At 42.5% G+C, this 24,265-nt stretch overlaps 3 protein-coding genes and 1 long non-coding RNA gene across 26 annotated transcripts in view; 1 reads left to right on the top strand and 3 right to left on the bottom strand.

Moving 5' to 3' along the window:
• The window catches only part of TMEM225B (transmembrane protein 225B), a 17,883-nt gene extending 16,204 nt beyond the window's left edge, over positions 1-1,679 (bottom strand). Inside the window, exon 1 of the mRNA XM_086374114.1 lies at positions 1,553-1,679. The gene's annotated coding sequence lies outside the window, so the exon portion shown is untranslated. The remainder of the gene's footprint in view (positions 1-1,552) is intronic.
• The window catches only part of LOC147344823 (uncharacterized), a 7,277-nt gene extending 1,487 nt beyond the window's left edge, over positions 1-5,790 (bottom strand). The window contains exon 1 of the mRNA XM_086374106.1: positions 5,402-5,790. Within this exon, the coding sequence (XP_086230232.1) occupies positions 5,402-5,477 (76 nt within the window). The 5' untranslated portion in view covers positions 5,478-5,790. The remainder of the gene's footprint in view (positions 1-5,401) is intronic.
• ZNF655 (zinc finger protein 655) lies at positions 5,469-24,265 on the bottom strand. 23 transcript variants are annotated; one of them, XM_086374047.1, is made up of 7 exons: positions 24,178-24,265; positions 22,846-23,008; positions 21,598-21,683; positions 21,078-21,204; positions 20,053-20,123; positions 14,608-14,712; positions 5,469-5,562 (listed from the first exon to the last, which is right to left on the bottom strand). In XM_086374047.1, the coding sequence occupies exons 2-6, from the start codon at positions 22,979-22,981 to the stop codon at positions 14,623-14,625; spliced, it is 510 nt and encodes a 169-aa protein (XP_086230173.1). In that variant the 5' UTR covers positions 22,982-23,008; positions 24,178-24,265; the 3' UTR covers positions 5,469-5,562; positions 14,608-14,622. The 23 variants fall into 23 exon arrangements, with proteins under 23 accessions (XP_086230173.1, XP_086230168.1, XP_086230169.1 ...); XM_086374042.1 differs by lacking the exon at positions 5,469-5,562 and adding an exon at positions 8,080-14,094; XM_086374043.1 differs by lacking the exon at positions 5,469-5,562 and adding an exon at positions 8,080-8,495.
• Positions 5,872-7,149, top strand: LOC147344822 (uncharacterized). The gene is made up of 2 exons (XR_015154338.1): positions 5,872-6,506; positions 6,824-7,149. It is a non-coding gene; the product is annotated as an uncharacterized LOC147344822 (long non-coding RNA).

Genomic DNA, 24,265 nt, shown 5'->3' with positions numbered 1-24,265 from the left:
TTAGCAGAATAGGAAAACAGAGTTTGAGGAAAGTGAGATCTTCTCAGAACACAGGAAGGGTGATGCTGGGGATTCTGAATGGAGAGAGGCAGGGACTGAGCAGATAAATCAAAGAGAACTTCACGCAAAGGTTCTGTCCACATGGTACCCTGGCCACGTGGGTTGTCACTGTGGTAACAGGAAATACTCCCCATAACCAGACGCAGCACCTTCCTCATTCCTGCTGTCTCTCTCCACAGACAGACGCTCACATGCTCACTCACATGACATACTCAGACCTTAGAGGAACCGTTTTAGAAATGGTGCCAACTGAGAGGATTTGATAAAGAGAGGGGGAGAAGAGGAGGAAATGCTTAAAGTATGAAGCATGGGGTAGCAAGAAATACTTCCGTTATCTATTTCAGCTCTATTCCATATCTTTCATGTCTATTTCTAAGAGAACAACAAAAACCAACTCTGCACCCTAGTTGTATCTAAGGGAGACAATGGAAAAAATCCGTTTACTATTAATACATTTCTCCTCCTAAGTTTTACTTATTAAATATGACTTACTGAAGTGCAGTATGTTACAGAAAGAAGGCCTCAGCTTAGAGTCATATTTCTGGAAGAAGGGGACGCTGAGGAATATCCAACGTAGTATCATTTCCATTAGCAATCAAAGTAAAACACATGCAGCCCAGATTTTAGTAGGGAATGGTCATTGTCTTTAAGGAATTTAGTAATTATCTGATATCAGAGAACCATATTTATATTTGTTCTCCACAAATTATCTGATATCAGAGAACCATTTTACATTTGTTCTCCACCTCCAGATATGTCTTCTATACATTCCATTGGGATATTGGTTTTAATTTTTTGTGCGTGTGATGGGGACCTTTAAGATCTACTCTATAAGCAACTCTCAAATATACAACATGGTATTGCTAACTGTAGTCACCATGTTATACCTCAGCTTCCTGGGACTGACTTACCTTAGAGCTGTAAGTTTATACTTTTGAAGCCCTTCATCCAGTTCTCCCACTCCCCACACCCCACTTTTGGCAACACCAACGTGTTCTCTGTATGCATGAGCTTGGATTTTTCAGATTCCACACACATGTGAGGTAATACAATGTTTGTCCTTCTCTGACTTATTTCACTTAGCATAATGCCCTCCAGGTCCATCCATGCTGTTACAAGGGCATTATTTCCATCTTTCTTATGGCTGGATAATATTTGTCTGCTGGTGGACACTTAGGTTGTTCCATGTCTTGGCTACTGTAAATAATGCTGCAATGAACTTGGATTTCATTTCCTCTGAATAAATACCCAGAAGTAGAATCACTGGATCATATGGTAGTTCTATATTTAACTTTATGAGAAACCTCCATACCATTTTCCATAATGGCTACACCAATTTACATTCCCACCAACAGTACAGGAGGGTTCCTTTTTCACCACATCTTCATCAACACTTGTTATTTCTTGTCTTTTTGATAACAGTTATTCTAACAGGTGGGAGTGGATTACTGGTTTACTGTTTCTACGTCCCCTTGCACAAGTGTTTACTTACCTGTTAGACTGCAAGCTCCGAGGGAGCAGAGAGAGACTTAGGTTTCTTCTCCATCTTCCTGGTCTGGCCTCTGCCTGTTTTTCCAGCCTCATTCTGATCTTCTCCCCACACGAAGCCTCTTTACTACCTGTTGAACCACTCTCGTCACATGTGATGGCCGTGACATTCTAGATAAGGTGCCTTTTACTTGGCCCACTGCCCAACATGGTTGAGACTGTCAACCTCACTGCGCTCAAGCCCTGTTCAACATCACCTCCTCCATGAAGCTGAAGGTGATCCTTGAAATATTCCTCGAGTCACATAACAGTCACTCAGAACACTTTATTGAGCACCAACAACGTGCCAGGTACAGTTCCAGACTCTGAGATCTGTCAATAAGCAAAACAAAAAAGTCCTCTTCCATTTTACTAAAGGAGATGGACAACAAACTATGTAAATCACATACTGTTAAAAGATTCTAAAGATGCTATAAAAGCAAAAAAGCAAGGAACAAGGATTAGAGTGCCTGGGAGAGTGGGCAAAGGAGATGCAATTTTAAATACCATGATCAAAGGAAGACTAAGAAAACGGCATTTAAGCAAAGACTTGAAGGAGATAAGGATTTCTGAGAAAGAGGATTACAAATAGAAGAAACAGCAACTGCAAAGGCACTGGGTATTCCTGAAGGCAAGTGTGACTGGAGCAGAATGAGCAAGAGAGAGAGGAGTAAGAAATGAGGTCAGAGACATAAAAGAGGATCAGAGAACACAGGCCACTGTGGCCACAGGTTTGTAAAGAGGTTTTACACTGAGCGAGATGGGAAGCCACTGAAGAGTTCTGACCAGAGGAAGACAAGATCTGACACTTCAACAGGATCATGCTGGCTGCCATGCTGAGGAGAGACCATGGGGAGGCAAGTGCAGAGACAGGACAAGCAACCAGGCTGTGGCAACAATCCAGGTGAGAGACGATGGTGACATGAACCAAGATGGCGGCAGAGGAGGCGGTAAGAAGTAATTGGACTCTGGAGAGAAATGCTGACAGTCACATGGGTGGGATTCCTGACTGATGGATACGGATATGAAAGAAACAGGGGTTTCCCTCTAGATTGAGTAGCTGGAGGGATGGTGTTACCATCTCCTGAGATAGGTGGTGAGATGTGCAGTATTCATCAACCAGCTACAGCATCTCCAATAATTAAAAACAAGATTTCCAAGTGGCAGCTGTCATACCAGTCTCTTGAGATCGACTTGTCCCAAACTGGCACATACACTTCCAGTGTGCGAGTATTTGGTATATTCTTCAACTCTCCTGAAGCTTTAACATTTTTCGAAAAAAAAAAAAAAAAACACGGAAGGAGGCAACAGTGACCAGTGACTCTCTTCTCTGCTCCACATTCACTCAGTAAACAAATACTGTTGCTCCTACCTATGATGTACTTCTTGATTTTTTGCCCCTGCTTTCCTATTATCACTGCTAATATGCTCAAGTCAGATTCTAATCACCTCTCACACTAAACAGACCAGAATCTCTTCCTTGATCTGCAAGCTCATCTGCTAGCCTCCTGTGAAGCAAAGTTTATGTGCTTCAATTTCTAACAAACAAAATCTAAACTCTTTGGCTGGCCCGGAGTCCACCTTCCACGATCTTACACCACTCTGCCTTTACAGTTATCCTCTATCAGTCTACTCTGTGGTCCAATTACTCTGAACTGTTCCCTGAACATTTATCTCCCCACACAATTCCTTCTCCATTCAACTTTCTACCTCCACCTGCTACAGGTGGTTTCACTGCCAAGGGCCCAGATTCAATCCCTGGTCGGGGAACTAAGATCCCACAAGCTGCATGGTGTGACCCAAAACAAGAAAGAAACAGGTGGACAAACAGGAGTGGGAAAGACCCTGAGAAGGCAAGAGACAGAATCAGGAGAAAATGGTGCTGCCTATACCAAAGAACAAGAGTTTCAAAGAAGAGCAATCATGTCAATAAAAATACTAAGGGGTCAAAAAAAACTAGGGCTGAAGGAAAAAAAAGTGTCCAATGGATTCACTCGTTAAGCTACTGGCAACCTGGATATAATCAGTTTCGATGGAGTAAAAGCGGTGCCCTGAGCTAAGTGAATGGCAGTTACAAAGCTAACAGCAAGTGGTGAAGGTTTTTTTTAAGAGGTATGAGAGCAAAGGGAACAAAGGTGATTACACCTCTACTGCTGAGTCAACCACCAAGTCCCACAGGCTTCCATGTAAACGTCTCTAGCGTGTGTGTATTTATTTCCTTCTGGGCAGCCACCAGTCTATTTCAGGAGCTTGAGGGAGGAGCCTGCCCTGCACTGAGGTGACATGCATGGGACACTGGGATGTGTGTGATCTGGGGAGATAGAGGGTGTAGGCAACAGTGACGCAGAAAAAGGACACAAAGACACAACAGCAGGTAAAGCAGAGTGTTTTTGGCATCTCCTCGTGCAGACACACCAGTCTGGCAGAGCCTGTATGGGGAAACATGGAGACAACGTTTAAAGCTGGGTTCAGATCACGCTGCAGAGGACCCTGAATGCCGGGACCCGAATGCCAGGTTATAGAGAATAGACTGTATACAGTAGGCACTGTGAACTAACATAAATAAATGAGTATTTTAGGAAGGTAAATAAGACACTTGGCCTTAGAAAGATGACCACTGAGGAGCCTGTGTAAGAGTCTATCCCTTCTGACCTAAAACCTGATTCTTTTCTTACTCTAAATTCTTTCAAGGCCAAACATATGACTTTCTAAGGCCTCCAGGGCCAATATCCAGTTGACAAGGCTCTCCTCTTGTGAACTTTCACACTGTTTATTATCCCATAATCTCTCATAGATAACTATTCCAACTCAACTCTAAGCTGGTGGCAGGGGCTAGATTTTCTTCCAACTTAGTCTCAGTACCTTGTAATAACAATTCAATAAATACTTGAGTTAAAAATTAGCCTAAAACAGAATTAGAGGCTAAACATGTAAAATAGTCTCCCAAACATAAACCTTCTCAAAATCCTTGATGTGGATTATCTAAGCCCTTGTCCCTCAATTAAATAATCCAATCCACTTTTTTTTAAAGGCCAAGATACAGCTTCCCAGGTACAGCTTCCCAGGTGGCACAGTTGGTAAAGAACCCGCCTGCCAATGCAAGAGACACAAGAAACATGGGTTTGATCCCTGGGTGAGGAAGATCCCCTGGAGAAGGAAATGGCAACCCATTCCAGTACTCTTGCCTGGAAAATTCCATGGGCAGGAGCCTGGCAGGCTAGTCCATGAGGTCACAAAGAGTCAGACATGACAGCGTGCACATGCGAGCACTACACACACACACCAGATAATGGGGGGATAGTAGATGAAATTTCAATGCTGATGTCTACAGTTTAATCTCATTTTCCATCAGCGGGTGGCTGGCCTGTCTACCGTACTCCACAGGCAGGGCACTCTCTTGAAGTTTATATCCTGGGTGGAAAATGTATCTTTCCTAATGATGAAAGACAGCTTGCCAAGAGAAGCCCAGTCTTTTCCTGGTACTTGGGATATAGGACACACTTGGCTGGGTTCATTCACTTATTCAGTTTACTTAGCCTCTCAAAGGCCAAGCAAGTTAACAGGCGCTGGAATGACAGATCCGAAAGACTTAGTGACATGGACAGTGCTGCTGCAGGTCTGCTCCACAGTGAGAGAGAAAATATTAGTGATAGGCTTCATTTACATGTAACAGAGCTTTAGGTTAAAAAAAAAAAAATTAAGTGTCTCGAACCAGGGTATTTCTAAGTGCACGGTTAAGCATGTCCATCTGATCTGAGGCCTCAATGGAAAGGACAAACTTTAGAAACAGAAAGCAGCTAGGTCAGCTCCTCACCCTTGGTCTTTCGAGGCTCCTGCTCGGGGGATGGACACGGGGAATCCAGGGACATCTGCTCGGGCGGTTTCTCCATGGACTGGGTCCAAACCCCGGTGCCGCTCCAAGGCCAAAGTCTTCTCTACAAGTCTTCAGAACCCGACACAGGGGAGGGGCAGCCACTTCAGGACAGAGAGCGAGAGGGGACAGATGTAGGGGAAACAGTAGGTGCCGCTTCCCAAAAGGCTCCCTGCCGGGGGTCGGACGGAGGAGCCCTGTCCTCCCAGCAGGCAGGCTGGGCCCAGCCGCGGGGAGCGCCCGGCCGGCAGCACGCCCCACCCCGGTCCCACTGGGGTCCCCCCGGCCCGACTCTCTTCGCCGCCCCGCGGACAGCCGGCCCGGCCCGGCCCGGCCCCTCACGCCCTCCGCTGGCCGATAGCGGCAGCGTCCGCCACCACGGCCTCCAGGGAGACCGGAAACACGGGTTCCTCGGCGCGCACTTCCGGGGCCATCTAGGCAGCTCGGAGGTCTAATCTCGATCGCGAGTTCCCTAAGGATCCCCTGCGGGGTTGGGCTCAGAGGCGTCGTGTGGGGGCTTCCTTAGGCGTTTGTCCTCCTTCCCGAGGAGAGATTGAAGGAGGATGGAAGAGATTTCTCTTTTTGACCCTCATTGCCTAGGTGGACTTAGGACCTAAATTGGTTGTTTTTTCTTTATCATTCCCGTGTGCACCCTCCTCCGCTCTGCTCCACCCATCTCTACACCCCCGTTTCTTTCAGATCACAGGCCACGATGACCCTGCGGGCCTAGACCGGTTATCTACTCCCTCCGTGCAGCCCGTTGTGGCTTCAACACAGCCTCCCTGTTTTGCCTGGCGCACACGAAGAGGAGGAACACACCAAACGGGTGAAAGAGGAAGAAAAGCCTTAGATACAGGGTCAAGATCCAAACGCCTACTGCACCTGGAGTACTGGTTTGCAGAGGCATTATCTCATATGCTGAAGCAGGAAAAAGGGTTAAGGCAATGAGTTGTTCATGATCAAGGATTCTCCTGGTAAAGTCAAAAACGACAGCTACCAGTTGTGGAGCACTGAAAACTGACATCCCATTAACCCTCACAACAGTCCCGTAAGTTGGTATTTTTTACCATGTGCCAGAAGCGGCAGTTAGTGAGTGAACTAGAAGCAGGATTCAAACCCTGGCCTGTTCAAACCAGAGCCTGGAGGCTAACCACAATCAGCAAAGAAAAATGAAGGAAGACTGGGGGGAGTATTGTAACATGAGAAACTGCTAGAAGGAAAAACTTGTAATTATGCCCGAGTTGTAAAATTTATAGCATGGATGACATACAAACATAAGAGAGTAACCATTTTCTTAAAGTGAAGTGAATGGGATGAGGCAGCAAAATAATTCTAAAATAAATATTTTCTCTTTGATTTGTACAGAGCACCATCTATTTGAAACCATTCTTGGATTTTTCAACTACAAATTGGCACTTGTCAAGAGCATTTGCCAGCGACTGAACAGCAAGGGCATTCACCATCTGCCAGTGCTGCTGCAGTTGCTGACCTTCGACGTTCCCTGAAGGGAATTCAGGGTGGAGAGTGAGGCACCCTACTGGTATAACAGGTCTTTAGACATATTTTTAGAACTGATTTCATGATCCCAATCCTTGCATCTCCTCATATCTAGAAAAGCACTAAATCCTTTCATGATGATATCAGCTCCTCGTGACTAGCAGAAACCCTTTTATAAAATGAGTGCTTCCAAAGTTTATGCATTTTTTTTTTATGTGTTTGTCACTTCTAAGTCAGGCTTTCTCGAGAGCTAACATTTCCTCAATGGTTTCCATCTCCTCCCTCCCTCCCTCCTTTTCATCTTTTTTTCCTTCCCTTTCTTTTTCAGAAACCACCTTATCAATTTCTAAGCATTTTGAATTCCTAAAATGTGAACTGTTAAGTGGTCTGACATTTGGCCCTAAAACAACTCTGGGCTCTCATGGCCTGTTTTTATCTGTACCATATGATTTTATTTCATCAGAACTTCATGTATTTGGACAGTAATAAACAACACAGGCAATGGCATCCCACTCCAGTACTGTTGCCTGGAAAATCCCATGGACAGAGGAGCCTGGTAGGCTGCAGTCCATGGGGTCGCTAAGAGTCAGACACGACTGAGCAACTTCACTTTCACTTTTCACTTGCATGCATTGGAGAAGGAAATGGCAACCCACTCCAGTGTTCTTGCCTGGAGAATCCCATGGACAGAGAAGCCTGGTAGGCTGCAGTCCATGGGGTCACACAGAATCAGACACGACTGAAGCAACTTAGCAAACAACACAGAATCTAAGCCAAAAAAAAAAAAAAGAGTGCTTCTTTGCATTGAACTCCCCCTTCATTGCATTGAACTCTCCCTTCACCATTGCATTGAAACCCCCCTGGAGAAGGGAATGGCAACTCACTCCAGTCTTCTTGCCTGGAAAACCCCATGGACAGAGGAGCCTGGCGGACCCCAATCTGTGGAGTCACAAAGAGTTGGACACGACTGAGCAACTAACACATACACATACACCCTTCACTGAAATCTTGTATGTTGACTTACCCCCACTGCTGCTTTGGAGCAGTCTCTCAGAGCTATCTGAGGTGCTGTCTCCCAGGCTACAATCAGCATTTTGCCCCAAATAAAACTTAACTCGCAACGCTCATGTTGTACATCTTTTTAATCGACAGATTTAACACTGGCTGCTTCATGCACTCAAATCTTGAAAGGAGTGTAAGACATAATGCCATATGATACAGATGTTAGACACATCAGTTTGCAGACTCCAGCAGGAATTGCCCGTTAGAAGGCATGTCCTACCACACACCCCCCACAGTGCCCAATGATTCCTCTAGTTATATTTAAGTTCTCCGAAGCTGAGCGCCGAAGAATTGATGCTTTTGAACTGTGGTGTTGGAGAAGACTCTTGAAAGTCCCTTGGACAGCAAGGAGATCCAACAGTCCATCCTAAAGGAAATCAGTCCTGAATAGTCATTGGAAGGACTGATGCTGAAGCTGAAACTCCAATACTTTGGCCACCTGATGAGAAGAAGTGACTCACTAGAAAAGACCCTGATGCTGGAAAAGATTGAAGGTGGGAGAAGGGGACAATAGAGGATGAGATGGTTGGATGGCATCACCGATTGAACGGACATGAGTTTGAGTAAGCTCCAGGAGTTGGTGATGGACAGGAAAGCCTGGCGTGCTACAGTCCACAGGTTGCAGAGTCGGACACGACTCAGCGACTGAGCTGAACTGAAATGAAACTCAGGGTGTCCCTCCCTGGACAATGCTAGTCCTGCACTGGTAAATACTTGCTCATTCATTCCCTCATTTTTAGATTTTATGCTAAGTATCTCTACTCTAATATGGTGGTTTTGATGTTATTATTTACACTAATAACTTTTGGGCACTTACTATATGACCAGTAGCTTTTACATTATCTCATTTAATATTCATGCTATTATTCACCACATTGTATAGCCAAAACTAGGAAGGCTAGGGAAAATGTCCAAAGTCATAGCTAATAAAGTTCAAACATAGGTAGGCCTAATTCCAAACTCATTGCTTTGACTAGTCTTTTTTACTCAATGGATTAATTCATTTGATTAGGTTAACTGTATCCATTGGCTGGCACTAAACATACTGTCTGGCAACTATATGACTGAATGAATGAAAGGACATACCAGGTTAAACTTTTGAATGTGAGAAATTCCAGTTTCTGAGATAACCCGCTAGGGGCTTCCTTTGAACTTCTTAAATTCTCAGTTACCCATGTGATATGTCCTAGGATGAGGCATTCTCTGAAGACCTCATTACTGCCTTGAAAATGCCACATTCATTCTTCTGCGGGACTTCTGACATACTTTTGCCTTAAAACACTCCATGCTCTCCATCTTTCTAGTCTCCCTCTATCTACTCTTGCTCAAGCTGAAAACCTAGGACTCAAACTTGATGTTCCCATTGCCCACCCACTTTGCTCCACCGCTGAATATAACCAGAGGCGGTAAACAAACTTTGATAAGGATATGTACCCATCAGTAAGTTCTAGTTAGCAGAAAAAAGTGCATTTGGGGCACAAAGAAGTGTAAATATAAACCTACTGATGGCAGTGGGGATCTCTTAGCAGGAGATGGGAATTTGGGAGATCTAACCCGTGGCCTAACATTGTCAAAACCGTCTGTGGGAGGGGGATGGTTCTACCTAGCTTTCAGAAGATACTGGGGTATTTTCTCCCAGCTTCCTGGAGCTCTGGGAGCATTTAGGATCAGCTGAAAACTGATGGTGAATCAAGTATGTAATAGGGAATGAAGAGCTATCAAAGAAAATGTCTCTTCTCTGAGTTCTGAGATACGTCAGACACCAACATCAAGATGACGGAAAGCTTTAGAGTCAAATATCCCTGACTTTGAGCCATTAACTTGCTGTGTGATCCTATAGGTTCTTCAACCTCTCTACACCTCAGTGTCTCTGTTACAGTTTGTTCCCTTAAAGAGCTATGAGGATTGTTCAAATATGTGCATATATACATAGATGTGTACACAAGCAGGTGAAGAGACAAACTTAGGTGTCCCAACTATTAGATTTCTTCTCTTCCTTCCCCGTCTTCAAGACTAAAAAGACTAAGAACACATATTATATTGGATCAATTAAATATCAGCAAGCTTAAATGGACAAGTTACTTGTCCTCAAGGATTATTTTGATTTCTCATTTTAAAAGAATTTTTTGATTGAAGTATAGTTGATTTACAATGTTATGCTGATCTGGTTTCTCATTTTTTGAAATGTTTTATTGAAAAAACACATTCTACCTAGCTCTACTCAACCCATTTACTTCATATGCCAACAGCATCCCAGTCAAGTAACCCTTTAAAGTTGTAAACATTTAGGCTTTATTCCAGAGTTCTGTGGAGGACCAAGCACTATACCTGCAGGAAGGAGTGACCTACTCCTGCTGTGAGTCAGCTTTCTGGAAAGAATTGAGTTGCAGACAGGAAGGTGATTCTAAGATCCCCAAGTACTTTGGGCTGAGGACTTCAGATTTTATTTGAAACAGATTCTCATAGTATCAAACACACCTTTATTCAAGTGGAAGTACAAAAAGCACATTCCTAAGCCAAACGCATAACATGTGATTTTTACATTTCCTGATATTTAGAGATTACTCAACCTGCTGTTTCATAATCACCAGAGGTAACTACTGGTGGTCTCTATTAGTAGGATATACATGTTCATAGATAGGAAAGAAAAAAAAAACATGCATTTTTTTTCATATGCTTTTACATTTAGATCAATTCATTTAGGTCCCTACCTTGTCCAGATGAGATCCTATGCTTGCTGATGGCTAAAAGGTAAAATACGGCAGTAGAACTACCCTAAAGCTTATTAGGCAGAAGAGGCTTACAAAGTAAGCAATGCATTTTTGTATTAGTTGGTAAGGATCCCTAGTATTTTAACAGGTGAACTCAATCGCTGGGACAACTACTAGAGTTTTAAATAACACTTGCTTTATTCACAAAATGTTATGATGCTTAAGATGGGAAAATACAATCAAATACTTTGACATCATCTGCAGAATCATGAACTCTTGCTAGGTGTTATGACAGTGACCCTGATCTGTGGAGCCAACGTCTGTGATCAGTTTCATCAATCAAAAAAAAAAAGTTTTTATATGGCCTGTAGACGCTTGTAAAATACAAAAAAAAAAAAAATATATATATATATATATGATATGTAAACAATTCCAAACAATGAAGCAACTGTAACAGTTAAATGTTTACAGACTTTTCTGCCATTCTTGAAATACTATCTTGAGATACTACACAAAACCCGCAATATCAGATGGAAAGCAGTATTCCTTTATGAAGATCTCTGATCTCTTAACGTACGTTCTTTATGTTTTGCCCTATCGAAGGCAGACTTGAGTGTTCTGCTGGCCTTTAATGGACATAAATCATCCTGAACTTAGACATGCAGAATAGACACCAAATATAGCTAGGCTACCACCAGTATTGTCAGCTTCTAATGTCTTTCTCATCTCTCTTAGAAGGCTGTGAATGCTAACACAGCTAAGAACTTGGGCGTCACTTGAAAATGTTTAGCTTCTTGCCAGACTCAGGGGAAACAGAATCCTTCATACTCATGAACAGACAAGAGTATGAAAATCCATTTCTTCTAAAGATATTTTGCTTAGGAAAGAAGACACCCAAAAAGTAAGTAGGGATGGCATACCACTGGCTTAAAGCTTAAAACTAGGAAACCATCATTGAAGGTGCTTAAGAGAATAGAGAAACCAACATGAACCCAAATGCTGTGGCTGGAAAGGAATAGGATCCTCAGCAAAGAGCAGGCCCAAGAGTCTGTTTTGGAGAGAACTCTGGCTGAGAACAGTAGATAAAGCTAAATGAGAGAAACTTTCCAGAAGTTATTGTTTTAACGTTGGTGTATTAATGTATCAGGGAAGCATTTATTGGACAATAAAAACCAATTTCAGGAAAAATAAAAATGTTTATAGGCCACATTAAAATAAAAAAGCTGGAGTTCCATAAATAAAGTATACATACCTACTTATAACACCTATTAAATAAAAGAATGCCATGAGAAAACAGCACTGCATTCACCAAGTCACTCCTCTGACTAGACTCTTCCGCAGTGAAAAAGACTGGGACTATGCATTAACTATTTTATACACAAATAATAATTTTCCCTTCTATATTTTGATATTAACTGAAGCCTGAAATATGGTGCTAAATTTTTCCACTTGCATTGTATCAGACTCCAGTCTGGTGTGGACATTCTGATGATGAAAAAAGACTTGAACTCCTACTGAAAGACTTGTCACATTTCCTATACCCAAAGGACTTCCCTTGGGTATGGATTCTTTACTGCTGAATGAGGGCTGGAAATATGGCTGAATCCTCCCACACATACACATTACATTCATAGGTATTCGGCATGAAATGAATTTGATGCTCAACAAGGTAGTTTCTTTGACTGAAGGCTTTTTCACATTCATTACAGCAATGGAATTTTATTCCAGTATCAATTCTCCAATGATACTAAGGTAGGAAAATAGTGTGAAGCATCTATCACATTCAATGTATTTGTAGGTTTTCTCATTGGTATGGGTTTGCAGGTGTCAAGAGTGCAACACTGACAACTTTCCAATGTTTGTCACATTCAGGTTTCCCTCTGGTATGAATTCCTCGATGCTGAATGAAGGTTAAGCTGGGACTGAAGGCTTTACCACAGTCAGGACACACGTGATGGCTCCCTGCTGTGACATATCATATGTTGAATGAGGCCTGAACTTGATTAAATGTCTCCCCACGTTCATTACATTCATAAGGTTTCTCTTTGGTATGAATTCCTTGATGGTGGACAAGGTGGGCTCTCTGACTGAGGCTCTTTTCCCACGCATCACAATCAAAGGCTTTTTCTCTGGTGAGGACTTCCTGTTGCAGGACAAGATCTGAGCTATGGCTGAAATTATCCTCATAATCATTACACTCATAGGATTTTTCTTTCCTATGAACTTTGTGATGCTGAATAAGGCATGCGGTTTGACTAAAAGCTTTTCCACTTTCACTAGATTCATGCGGTTTCTCTGTGTGAATTCTTTGATGCTGAATAAGATGAGAATTCAACCTGAAGTCTTTTCCACATTCATTACACGTATAGGGCTTTTCTCTGGGACGAATTCCTTGATGTTTAATAAAGGTCAACCCGCAGTTATTGTATTCATAGGACTTCTCTTCATCATGGACCTTCTGATGTTCAGCTTGATGTGAGGTGTGACAGAAATCACTGCCACACACAGTACACTTACAAGGCATCTCTCTATGAACTCTCTGATGTTGAGTGAGGTGTACACTACGACTGAAGACCCTTTCACAACTGCTACATTTATAAGATTTTGCTCTAGTGTGAACCCTCTTATGCTGAAGTATGTCTGAGCTCTGATTACAAGATTTGTCAGACGCCTCACAGGATTTATCAGATGCTTCACATTTATAGGGTTTTTCTCTAGTGTGTATTCTTTTATGTCGACTAAGACTTGAACTCTGACTGAAAGATTTTTCACATTCTTTACATTTGTAGGGTTTCTCTCTAGTATGAATTCTCTGATGTCTAGAAAGGGCTGAGCTCTGATGGAAGATTTTCTCACATGCATCACATTTATAAGATTTCTCAGTGGTAGGAATGCTCTCACAGTTACTAAGGTGGGAGAGTTCCATTAAACTGTCCTTATAATCATTACTGTGAAAATCCTGCGTTAGATTTATTTGTTCCTGTTTACCCGCTGAATTCTGGTTGAGGCTCACATCGTACTTATCAATGTCATCAACATTCTGTATTCTAAGAACTCTCTGATCTGTATCAAGAGTAGAGTCCAGACTGAAGCTTTTTTCAAGTTCGTTACATTCATTGTTCTTCTCACTGGTGAAGGTTTTCTTACTGATTGTTATTTGCCTAAACTCTCTCTCCAGAAAGAGAAATTTTCTTAGGATTTCCTGAAGCCTTTCTAATCTGTCCTCAGGCTTATACACTTCTCTAGTCTCAGGAACTTGGGCAATATCCTTTTTGAATCTTCCTACTCTCACTTTGTATGAATGTACTTCTTCTGGAATTTTCTGCTTAGGAATCAACAGCTTGTTCTCGTCTCTGGTATCTCCATCTGATTCAATATATAAATAGAAAATGCAAATATAATCTGTACCCTGTGCTTAGAAAAAGAAAACTTAGAGGAGAAAACTAAATAATCTACAGTCTACCAGGGTAAGAGAAGTTTATTTACTTTGAAACACAGGCACAAAATCTCAACAGCAGATGTACGGGCATGAATAGGAGCAGTGAGGCAGGATCCAAGTGGTTCAGGGTGTGACAGAAACAGAGGGCAGGTTCAGCAGAGTAAGGAGATAACCAATTAAGGTGTTTCAACAGAGATAACAGGGAACTAGTTCAACAGAATTATAGATAAGTAACTTGAATAGGGACCTACTACATCTTATGGATAAGGGACAAAATAACTGGAAAGAGTTCATCAAAAAAAAAGAGGGGGGGAGGAAAGAGCTCTTTATTCAGGGATACAGACAGAGCTCTTCACTGACTTCCAAAGCAGCTACAGCTTGGCTTAACAACTAGACTCTACTTCCCAACTAGTTCATCTGATTGATTCTGCCTTACTCACCTGAGCAGTCATCTCTTAAGACTTCTCTATTCTTAGTTTCCAGATCAAAGACTTGTAGATCTTGTTCCAGCTGGGAGATCCCATCAGGCTTGAAAATTGGAAATCCTGCTCACAGAGAAGGAAATGGGATGTGGCATTTTACCCCCAGATACTACATTTTTCTCTTAATTAGTGGTTAATGGAGAGAGAAAGTAAATTCTTAGAAGACATTAGGAAGGCCTGGAGAGTGAGAAAGCCAAAGACCTTCAACACAGAATTCATGTTTGTGCTCTAGAAAGAGGTATGCTAAGGGGCAAGCTAAGGGGCAAGCTAAGGAGCATTTAAACATACTCAGTTAAAAATATTCATTTAAACATACTCAGACCAGGGAATTTGTGCATAAGTAAGTGTGTACCTATCTTCACAGAAATTATCATTCTTACTCTTTACCTATTGCTTATAGATCAATCTTTGTATCAGACCCAATCTATAAGTATTAGACCTGGTCAAAATGGAGGGTGTCAAAATATGACTCTGCTGGACTACAGGAAGGTCAATTCTCAGGCACCTGTTGTATGGTGAGCTAAATTGTAGCAATAAAATCAGTGAAGACTGAATAAATACTGCAAGGACCAATTTCAGGAAATAATTCATTTTAGGGCATATGAGGAAACAAGTAATAATATGACACATCCTTACCCCTTAGGAGCTATACTCTTGTTGAACAAATGTTTATGGGGTGCCCACTATATGCAAAGTATGTAGGAAATAAGAGCCCAAGCAGATACAGTCCATCCCCTCAAGGACCTTACACTCTAATTGCAGAGACAGAAACAACTTACTGTAATATTATGTAGTGAGGAAAGTGCAATAAAAGTTCATTTTCACATAAAATGGTCTCTCTGGCTTGCCTAATGGACTGCTAAGATCTAATCTCTTTTAAAGCAAAAGCAAGAGGCAGTCTGCTTCTGAGGGGAGAACTATTACAGTATCAAAGGGGCAGTTTTTACATGTCCTCAGCCCACAAAGCTTCTAGTAGCACACATGCAAGGTCTCACTCAAGCCCCTCATCTCCAAAAGCCTTTCTCTTCACGTACTGAATGTCTACAGAGCGTATTATTTGTTCCTATCCTGTGCTGTGCTTACTTGTTCAGTTGTGTCCGACCCTTTGAGACTCCACGTACTATAGCCCACCAGGCTCCTCTGTCCATGGGGATTCTCCAGGCAAGAACACTGGAGTGGGTAGCCTATCCCTTCTCCAGGGAACTTCCCAACCCAGGAATCGAGCCGGGGTCTCCTGCATTACAGGCAGATTCTTTACCAGCTGAGCTACCTGGGAAGCCCCCTTCTATCCTGACATATCTCTACATAATGGAGTTTTATAGACGTTTAAAAACTGTTTCTTGGTATTATCATTCCTATTTGATTTATAAACTTTGATAACAGAGACCATATACATTGTATCGTGCACTTCTTTTGACTCATTTACTTAAGAGCTACTCATTGACTGCTAATTTTGTGCCTAAAGTGTCAAGAGGTAATCAAGAAAACTATGATAAACCAATAGCTGTCCTATGAGATTCCACGTGAGAGTCTATGAGCAGGGAGACCAGAATAGATGTAAGAAAGGCATTTACTGTGTTTCTGAATTCTCTTGGGCATAAATAGAGTCAATTCTCTTTCTGGACATTTATTAATTTAGTTAAGATCATCTATGTCAAATCAAATAGTTTTTTCAAGTTTAAGGAAAAAAAAAGGGCATGAAGCAGCAACTACCCTACTCAAAATTCTGGTAACACAATTTGCAATTTTTAATAGATATTTATTAAGATATTTCTAAAAAAAAAAGATATTTCTAAGTATTTGATAATCAAAATTAATTTTCGTTACTCTTTGAAGTGAAAAGTGAAAGCTTTAGTCGCTTAGTTGTGTTTGACTCTTTGCAACCCCATGGACTGTAGCCCACCAGGGCTCCTCTGTCCATGGAATTCTACAGGCAAGAATACTGGAGTGGGTTGCCATTTCCTTCTCCATAGGATCTTCCTGACCCCAGGGATCAAATCCAGGTCTCCTGCATTGCAGGCAGATTCTTTACCATTAGAACCACCAAGGAAGCCCCTCTTTACTCTATATGTACACTTAAATCACATACACAGAATAAAAAAGATCATCTTCGTGTGGGATTAGGAGTTTGATTTTAGACATGTGTTTAAGGTAATATGCAGGAAGGTATAAAAGAGAATGCCTAGCAGTGAGAGATACAAGACTGCAATTTAGAAAAGAAAACAGGATCCAATATACAGGCTTAAATTTAAAAGTCACTTGTATTATCAAAATATTAAGCTAAGATTCACTAAGCTTTGGTAGGTGCAAAGTGTCATTCCAAGAATCTTATAAACTTTCACTTACTCAATACTCACCACACCTTCATGAGATAGGAATTATTACTGTGCCAATTTTACAAACAAAGATTTGGAAAACTAAGATTCAGAGAGGTTAAGTAACTCACCCAAGGTCATGATAACCAGTGAAGCTAGGGCTCAGACACTCTTATTTCAGAAACTGGCCTTTAAATAATCTGCTAGTAAAATAAATAATGATTGTGAATGATATCTATCCCTTCCTCTAAATATGTACAGAAAGAGAACAGAAGACCAACATAGTGACAATGAAGCAAAAGGTGAAAACAGTAAAAAGAACAGAGAACCTGTAATTAGAACAATACATAGAGAGTCAGGATCCAACAGATTGAGAATCATGACTCTTAATTAAAAGGGATGTAAGAGAACATTTAGTGTCCAAGAAATGAAAATCTCTTTATAATAAAAATCCAAACCACTGGGCACAGTCTGAGCAATATTCAATTTGAGAAAATAGCATTATAAAGAAATAATTGAACACTCTCCTGAAATTTGTATTAAGAAATCTGATCCATAGCTCATTCTCTCTTACTGTCCTTTCCAAAAAAAAAAAAATTTAAGTAACTACCACTAGCCCCGTACTTACATATATAAACTAATTTAATCCTTGGCATAACTCAGAAAGCAGACATTATTTTTCATGTTTTATAGATGAAAAAAAATCATTATAATCCATTTATAAATAATCTCCTCAATCACAGGCAAATGGACCTCACAGTTAATATTCTTTCCAATCTATAAGAGTCACAGAGAGCACTAAAGCAGGTTTTCTTACTACTGGCCTGAATGCTTTTTTCCTAGATTTAAGTCAAAAATCTATGCTTTCAAAATATGCATTTGCTTTAAGTTTTTCCTATCTAAAATTATTTATTAAAACATTTTGATTTTTTAAACTGCAACCTTGATAGTGTTCTAATTTTTAACTTCACCTGATCTTTAAAAACAACATTTAAAATTGACCTCATTGTTTGTTGCCTGTACCAGTGTTGTGCTAAGATTTTAGCCATCTGAAAGCTTCATGCTTCTCTTCCTGATGGTTAACACACAAAATCTCTCCTTAGGAATACATTCTTGTGTAGATATCTATTTACGATGGAATGTATCAACAATTTTACTTTTTCTTGAATCCATGCCCTTTCTGCTCCCAAACTGTATAAACTCACGCTTGTCTGTCCAATTTATTGTGCCTATTTTAAATTATCATCAGAATACTGAGCCATAAAAATATACAAAACACCACATGTGGTTGAACTGACTGTCCTAAAGTATAAAACAGTGAAAAAGCATGGGCTTCAGAGTCAGATCTGAGCCCCTAACCTAGCTTTCACCCTGAGTGGATCACTTAACTTCTCTTAGCCTCAACCACCTCAGGTAAAAAACAGAATAACATCTGCTGAAAGAGTTACAGTAAGGATTAAGTGAGAGATACATAAAGTACCTAGTATCAGTGAATAGCTGTGGCAGTGAGAAACATTCTACACAAAATCATTTCTCTCCTCATGACATTGACTTCAAAAAGGAAGGGCTATGTGCCAAACATTCCTGATTTACCAACTCCCTCATCACCCAGCAGTTCTGTTAAGCAGGTTTCTAATGCTGTCGTCTAAGAGGGCATCTGCCACACTGCCCCATGTGAAATACAATCCACGTCTTTTTCCTGATCTTAATCTCCAGCACTAAGTCACAGATAATTTCCCTTTGGGCATGACCCCCAAGCCAGTATTTCACTCACTGTCAATAGTATATGCTTCTTTTTAAGATTAAGTAACGAAAATTTTTGCCTAGTATTTTATTACTCTGTTCCTACTCTGTATATTTACACTATGTAGTGGAAGCACTTAACCAAAAGACCAAGGCTCTGATATCTGTGACAAATACAGCTCAGAGGTACTGTCATGGGAAAAAGATATGAATTGGAACCCACAGCTGCTAAGTCAGAGGCTGAGTTATAAAGTGCTTATTTTACAATGCCAAACATTAAGCTAACTACAGGTGGAGTTTGCTGAATCCCCAAATATGAAAATGACTTCCCAAAGACTGTCAAAAATAGACAGTCAAAAAAAAGACAGCCTCAAGGAGAGGCTGAGCACTTGGTCAAAGAGCAAGTTGAGTAGTAGGGTTTCTTGAATGTAATTGTGCCCAGCATGTGCGAGTGTACAAACGTGTCCTGTGCATGTGCAGAGATGACAGAGGAAATGGGATCAAATTCAGCCTAATAGTAAGCTGTGTTATTAGGCTGAATGAAGTACTAAGAAGATGCTTTACTTCAAAAAGTAGACAGGTAAACTGTTGGAAATTATGTAATTATTAGGTAAAATTAACAGTAATTTACAATTACATATCACTTTGTAATTTACAAGTTGTTAAATATACATTGGATTTAATAGCCTGAAATAACCTGAATTCTTTTGCCCTCCCATTTGCCCTCCATCAAAGAGCCTTTAAGGAACACTTGATCCAGGAGGATTATATAAATGCATCAATCTATACAATACTGTAAAGAATAAAGGAGACAAAGACAGGACCCTGGAGGGGGTCACAGGGATTTAAAGGAAGGAAAAGACTAGAATGTTAAACATGAGGAAGGCCCAGGGGTCTCAGGAGATTCACGCAACAGATGGGGCAGTTTGTGTTCACTATGGAAAAGGAGGGGCACATAGCATGTGTTCCACAGTCTAGAATAACATGGAAAGGTCATAACTGAAGAGCTGGAGTCGAACTCTGTGGTTTCTGAGAACACAAGTCGATGACCACCAACCATGGCTTCTGAATGAACTCAAAATTCAAGGTTCAAAATTCTGGTTGCAACGGAGGGCATCCTTGGCCCTTGGAAATTTATCAAAGGTGATTTGAGGAGCTGCAATTTTACACAGTGGTAGCCTCCTGGGAAACATCTACTCCATCAATCAAGTGTAAGATCTCACAATCGTGGAAAAGGAGCTTCCGAGCGGGGACGAGCACTATCGATGGGAAGCCGACACCTGGGCCATCTCCTGGAGATTCCTGCTGAAAGGATGGCAAGTGTTTCTCCAGAGAAAGCACTTGCCTGGGTATGACTCAGGGCCGGGCAGGAATTCACACTATGAATCCGGGTGGTGGGAAGGCGGAGAAGTATGCCTACAAAGATCAAAGAGCCAGGAATGGAAAACACACTACAAACCTTCCCAGCGGGCAGGCTGCCTCCCCACAGACAAGAATTAATCAAGGAGACAAAACACCACCCTGGATGCCACCAGCACAGGCAAAGCAAAAAAGAAAAAAAAAGAGAAAGAAAAGAAAGAGTGTGATTAAGTACTTACATAACAAAGAAAAGAGTAGCAGAGACAGGCCAAAAAAGAAAGAGGAAAAGGAGCAATGTTCACACCAAGGCGGGTGCTGGCAGCTCCCCCTGATGCTTCTCTAGAGCACTACAAGTTGCCTCATCTCAGCTGCCAACTGCACCATCCAAATGACAAAGGAGAGACTTGGTCTAAGTGTGAGACGCTACTGCTCGGGTGAAGCAGGGATTACTGTCTGGATGACTCACTGAAATGTACTGGCAGTAAGTCATGCCTTGAGATCAAGCCTCTGAAATTCTGCCTGCTTGCAGATGAATTAAGGGGTCTTAAGAGGTGAGGGATTACTCAATGAAGATTTTAGCCTATCTTGAAAAAAAAAAAAAGGCATTTCTTCTTCCAAGAAAAATGGGAAACTCTCAGATACAGGGGCACTGAATTACCAGGAAGAAAAGTGTCTGGTTGTGGGTTGGGAGGCCCTAGAGTCCCTCTCATAAAAAAGGGAAAGATACGGAAATTGAGAACTCGCAAAGCACCAGCAAGTTTCCCTTTAGTAACAGGGAACAGATGTCCCACAAAAGCAGTAAACGTTAACTGAGGATAAGGAGTAGAATGTCTCCTCTTGACATCCCCAAAGGAAACCCACTCCCAGAGGAGATGACCTTAAAGACTGAGGTCTCAAGAGGTTCTAAGACCTGGAATTTGAGCCCCACTCAGAGACCTCATACCTACTCAAAAACAAGGAAGTAAAGAAACCCTAATAGGTAAACTGAATAATAGGAAAGGCAATCCTTACCCAGTGAGACCAGGTTCCCATAATTCTCTAACATCACTTCTCTGTAGAGAGCCCTCTGAACAGGGTCCAGGCATCCCCATTCCTCTCGAGTAAGGTGCACAGCCACATCCTCGAATGTCACAAATTCCTGAAATAACACAGCCTGGCTGCTCTGGCGAAGGCGGCCACCACAGCATCACGGCCAGAGGACAAAGATGACACAGAGGGTCTGCAGTGTGCATTTATGTTGGAAAGGAGGGAGAACAGAGGAGCATCTTGGGAATAGGTTCCACAACCTTTTAACATCTAATAAGCACCCATGATAGCACCAAGGATAAAGGAACAGTGTTTACTGGTGGTATTGGGGAGATGGAAAGGTGTTTCTGTGAAGTCCGGGTCTCTGAGGAAGACAGGCACCCAAGCCGGGATCTGCTATTAAAAAAAGATCTCCAGGCAAGGCTCATGGATGGGATGAGGACAAGGGCCACGCTCAATCAGCAGCAATAGTCCCTGAGGAAAAGCAGAGGGTTCCTCAGCTCACCTGGTACCTGGCTGTCAGGAGCGCAGCTGCCTGGTCTCCTGGGCTTCCCTCGTGGGGAAGAGAAGACACCTGGGGAACAGGTGGAGCTGAGGGAGGAGAAAGGAGCCAAGAGTGAGAGCAGCCCTTCCCAGGGTGCCCTCACAAAAGAGAGTCAGTGGGACCCTTCTTCACATCGACATTACAGCAAAACCAATGAATGTTTATCAGATACTGAGTTTGTCCTGCACCATCTCAACACCTGCGTGCCCTCCTTCCACGTGTTTAGACCCATGATTCAGGATTTTATTATGAAATTTCATATTGCACTATACCCCCATGTCATGACATGAATGTCATGTCAAAAAAGTGAGCACCATTACCTGTTTTGCAGATGGCAAAGCCAAGCATAAAGGTTCGCAGTGACTCATCCAAGGCCATGGTTATTTAGTAGACTTCTGACCCTCTCTCAGACACTGCTCTGTAAACTTTTGAGAATGAGCACTGTCTCTGCAACCAGTGTGTAAAGCCCCCAAGAATAAGGAATGGTCATCTGTTTCCTCATAATCCTTTCTACACTAGCACAATGCCCCACAGCACTTAAAAGGCATTCGGTCGGTGTTCATGACACACAGGTTATTTCAGGCACTGCAGTTGGCCACAAGTAAATCTCAGACAAACTTCATACAAAACAAAGGGAGTACAAGACAGATCAACCTATCTCTATAACACATAAAAATGTTATTTTACAGTCTGTATGTGATATGTATACATTGCTCCAAGCCCTGGGCTCAACCAAGGAATTAAATGGTTGCTTTCTTGATCAAAATTAGAGCAGTCAAAAACACTGCAGTTGCAACATAATGGCAGCTGGTAAAGCCCAAAAGGTCAAGGAGGGAAGAAACTAAGTTAAAGAAACAGAGGGTAGGGACAGGTCCTAAATCTAAGAGGAAGTGAAAGCGAGGCAAGGACTGTGAGGGGTGGCAAAAGCAGCATTTCTTCTAACTTATGTGGTAACTGGCATGAAGTGAAAATTACATGAAAGAAAAAAGCCTGAATAGAGTGAGTGAAGACCACTCTGCCTATTAAAGGACAGGCTGACCTCCACAGAGGGGCCCCGATCAGGACTGAATTGAGCCACATCTGTCCCTCCCTTCCAGACCTCCCTCTAGGGGCCATCCTCTCATTGAAGCCCCTGGTCTCTCTCATCCCAGGCCCAGGAGCCCCTCTACACTCCCATTCTCCTGGATGGAAGTGTTCTCTCTGCCTTACCCCCAGTGAGTCCCTGTTCCATGTCGGTGTCCTGCACGAACTGAGGCTCTGGGGACAGACCCTCAGAGTGGGTCTCCAAGGACTGAAACTGGACCACTGGAGATTCTGCTGCTTCCTGGGCTGATACCTCCTCCATCCCTGTTCTGGAGGACAATGACCATCACTGCGGAGTGAGATGAGGAGAAATTATTGTAACAAGTTAAAATAGCCCATCATTTGACACCCTCATGACTTAACCAAGTATCTTACACACTGCAGACACAGTGAAAATACTTAATAACAATTAACCACCTAAATATAGAGCAGAAAGAAAAATGGACATCATTCACTTTCAGACAGTTAAGAACCATGTCATATGGTCCAAGTTTGCAGGTTTATTTGAACTCCACTAATTCTGAACTTGTGGAATTTTTTAAAATAAAGACAAGACAATTTAATAGTACAGAGATATCTGTTGAAATTCAAAATACCTGAAATTTACAAACTTCTTTCAAGGATCAAGTGTGTACCGAGAGAAATACATTAATTCTTGAGAAATACATTATTACTCGTTATTTTTTAAAGCAAGACCCTGAGGAATTATTTGGTAAACACTGTCAGCCCATTCTGAATTACTGAGTAACCCTGAGTGAATGAGTGAGTCAAAGTCACTCAGTCGAGTCCGACTTTTTCTGACCCCATGAACTACAGTCCATGGGATTCTCCACTCCAGAATACTGGAGTGGGTAGCCTTTCCCTTCTCCAGGGGATCTTCCCAACCCAGGGATTGAACCCAGGTCTCCCGCATTGCAGGCGGATTCTTTACCAGCTGAGCCACAAGGGAAGCCGTGACTGACGACTAAATTCCACTTTGGGGGTCAGACCCTTCGATAACTCAGACTAGGTGGGCAGGCCTCTTCCCATGACCCTGACAGGAACAGGGAAGGGCTGCGACTCAAACAGGTCGGACTCGTTGTCCTTCACACCCAAGGACGCGGCAGGGCCCCGTCCCCCTTCCACACCCTCAGAAAGGGCCCTCAGAAGGCCTCGCCCGGCGCTACCGTCCTCCCACTTCTCTGCTCTGTCAAGGAAAGGTCCCAAAAGAAAGAAGCGGGCCCCGGAAACCCATCTCACAGCAGGCCACGGTCACTGGGTCCTGATGGCCGGGCCCTCCGTCCGCCGGGCGTCGGGGCGAACCCTGACTGAAGAGAAACTGGTTGTCGCACCCCGGCCCTGCGCGCTCCTGGAGACGGGAACCGCCGTCAGCCGGAGCCAGGAGACTCCTGCTCCGCCCCAGAAGGCTAAACAAGGCTCCGACCCAACGCGACCTCGGGACGGCTTCCGGGGACTCACCAGGGTGGAGGGAAAGGCCGGGCAGCTATCGCGTCGCGGACACCCGTGCTCTAGAAGCCGGCCCAGGGTTTGGCGGGGGGGGGCGCGC

This window comes from Bos grunniens, chromosome 25 (assembly GCF_055505025.1).
Source record: "Bos grunniens cultivar Pamir isolate PY7600 chromosome 25, Bosgru_T2T1.0, whole genome shotgun sequence".
NCBI classification, from domain to species: domain Eukaryota; kingdom Metazoa; phylum Chordata; class Mammalia; order Artiodactyla; family Bovidae; genus Bos; species Bos grunniens.
The sequence above is the reverse complement of the archived record's forward strand: the minus strand, read 5'-3'. Positions and strand labels throughout refer to the sequence as shown.

What these genes read in the sequence shown, in the direction of transcription:
- ZNF655 (XM_086374026.1), bottom strand. Translation starts at nt 22,981, where the DNA reads ATGGAGGAGGTATCAGCCCAGGAAGCAGCAGAATCTCCAGTGGTCCAG. An exon ending in GGAACAGGGACTCACTGGGG is followed by an intron (nt 21,684 to 22,845) that starts GTAAGGCAGAGA and finishes CTCCTCCCTCAG; the next exon opens with CTCCACCTGTTCCCCAGGTG. An exon ending in TCCTGACAGCCAGGTACCAG is followed by an intron (nt 21,205 to 21,597) that starts GTGAGCTGAGGA and finishes GTGTTATTTCAG; the next exon opens with GAATTTGTGACATTCGAGGA.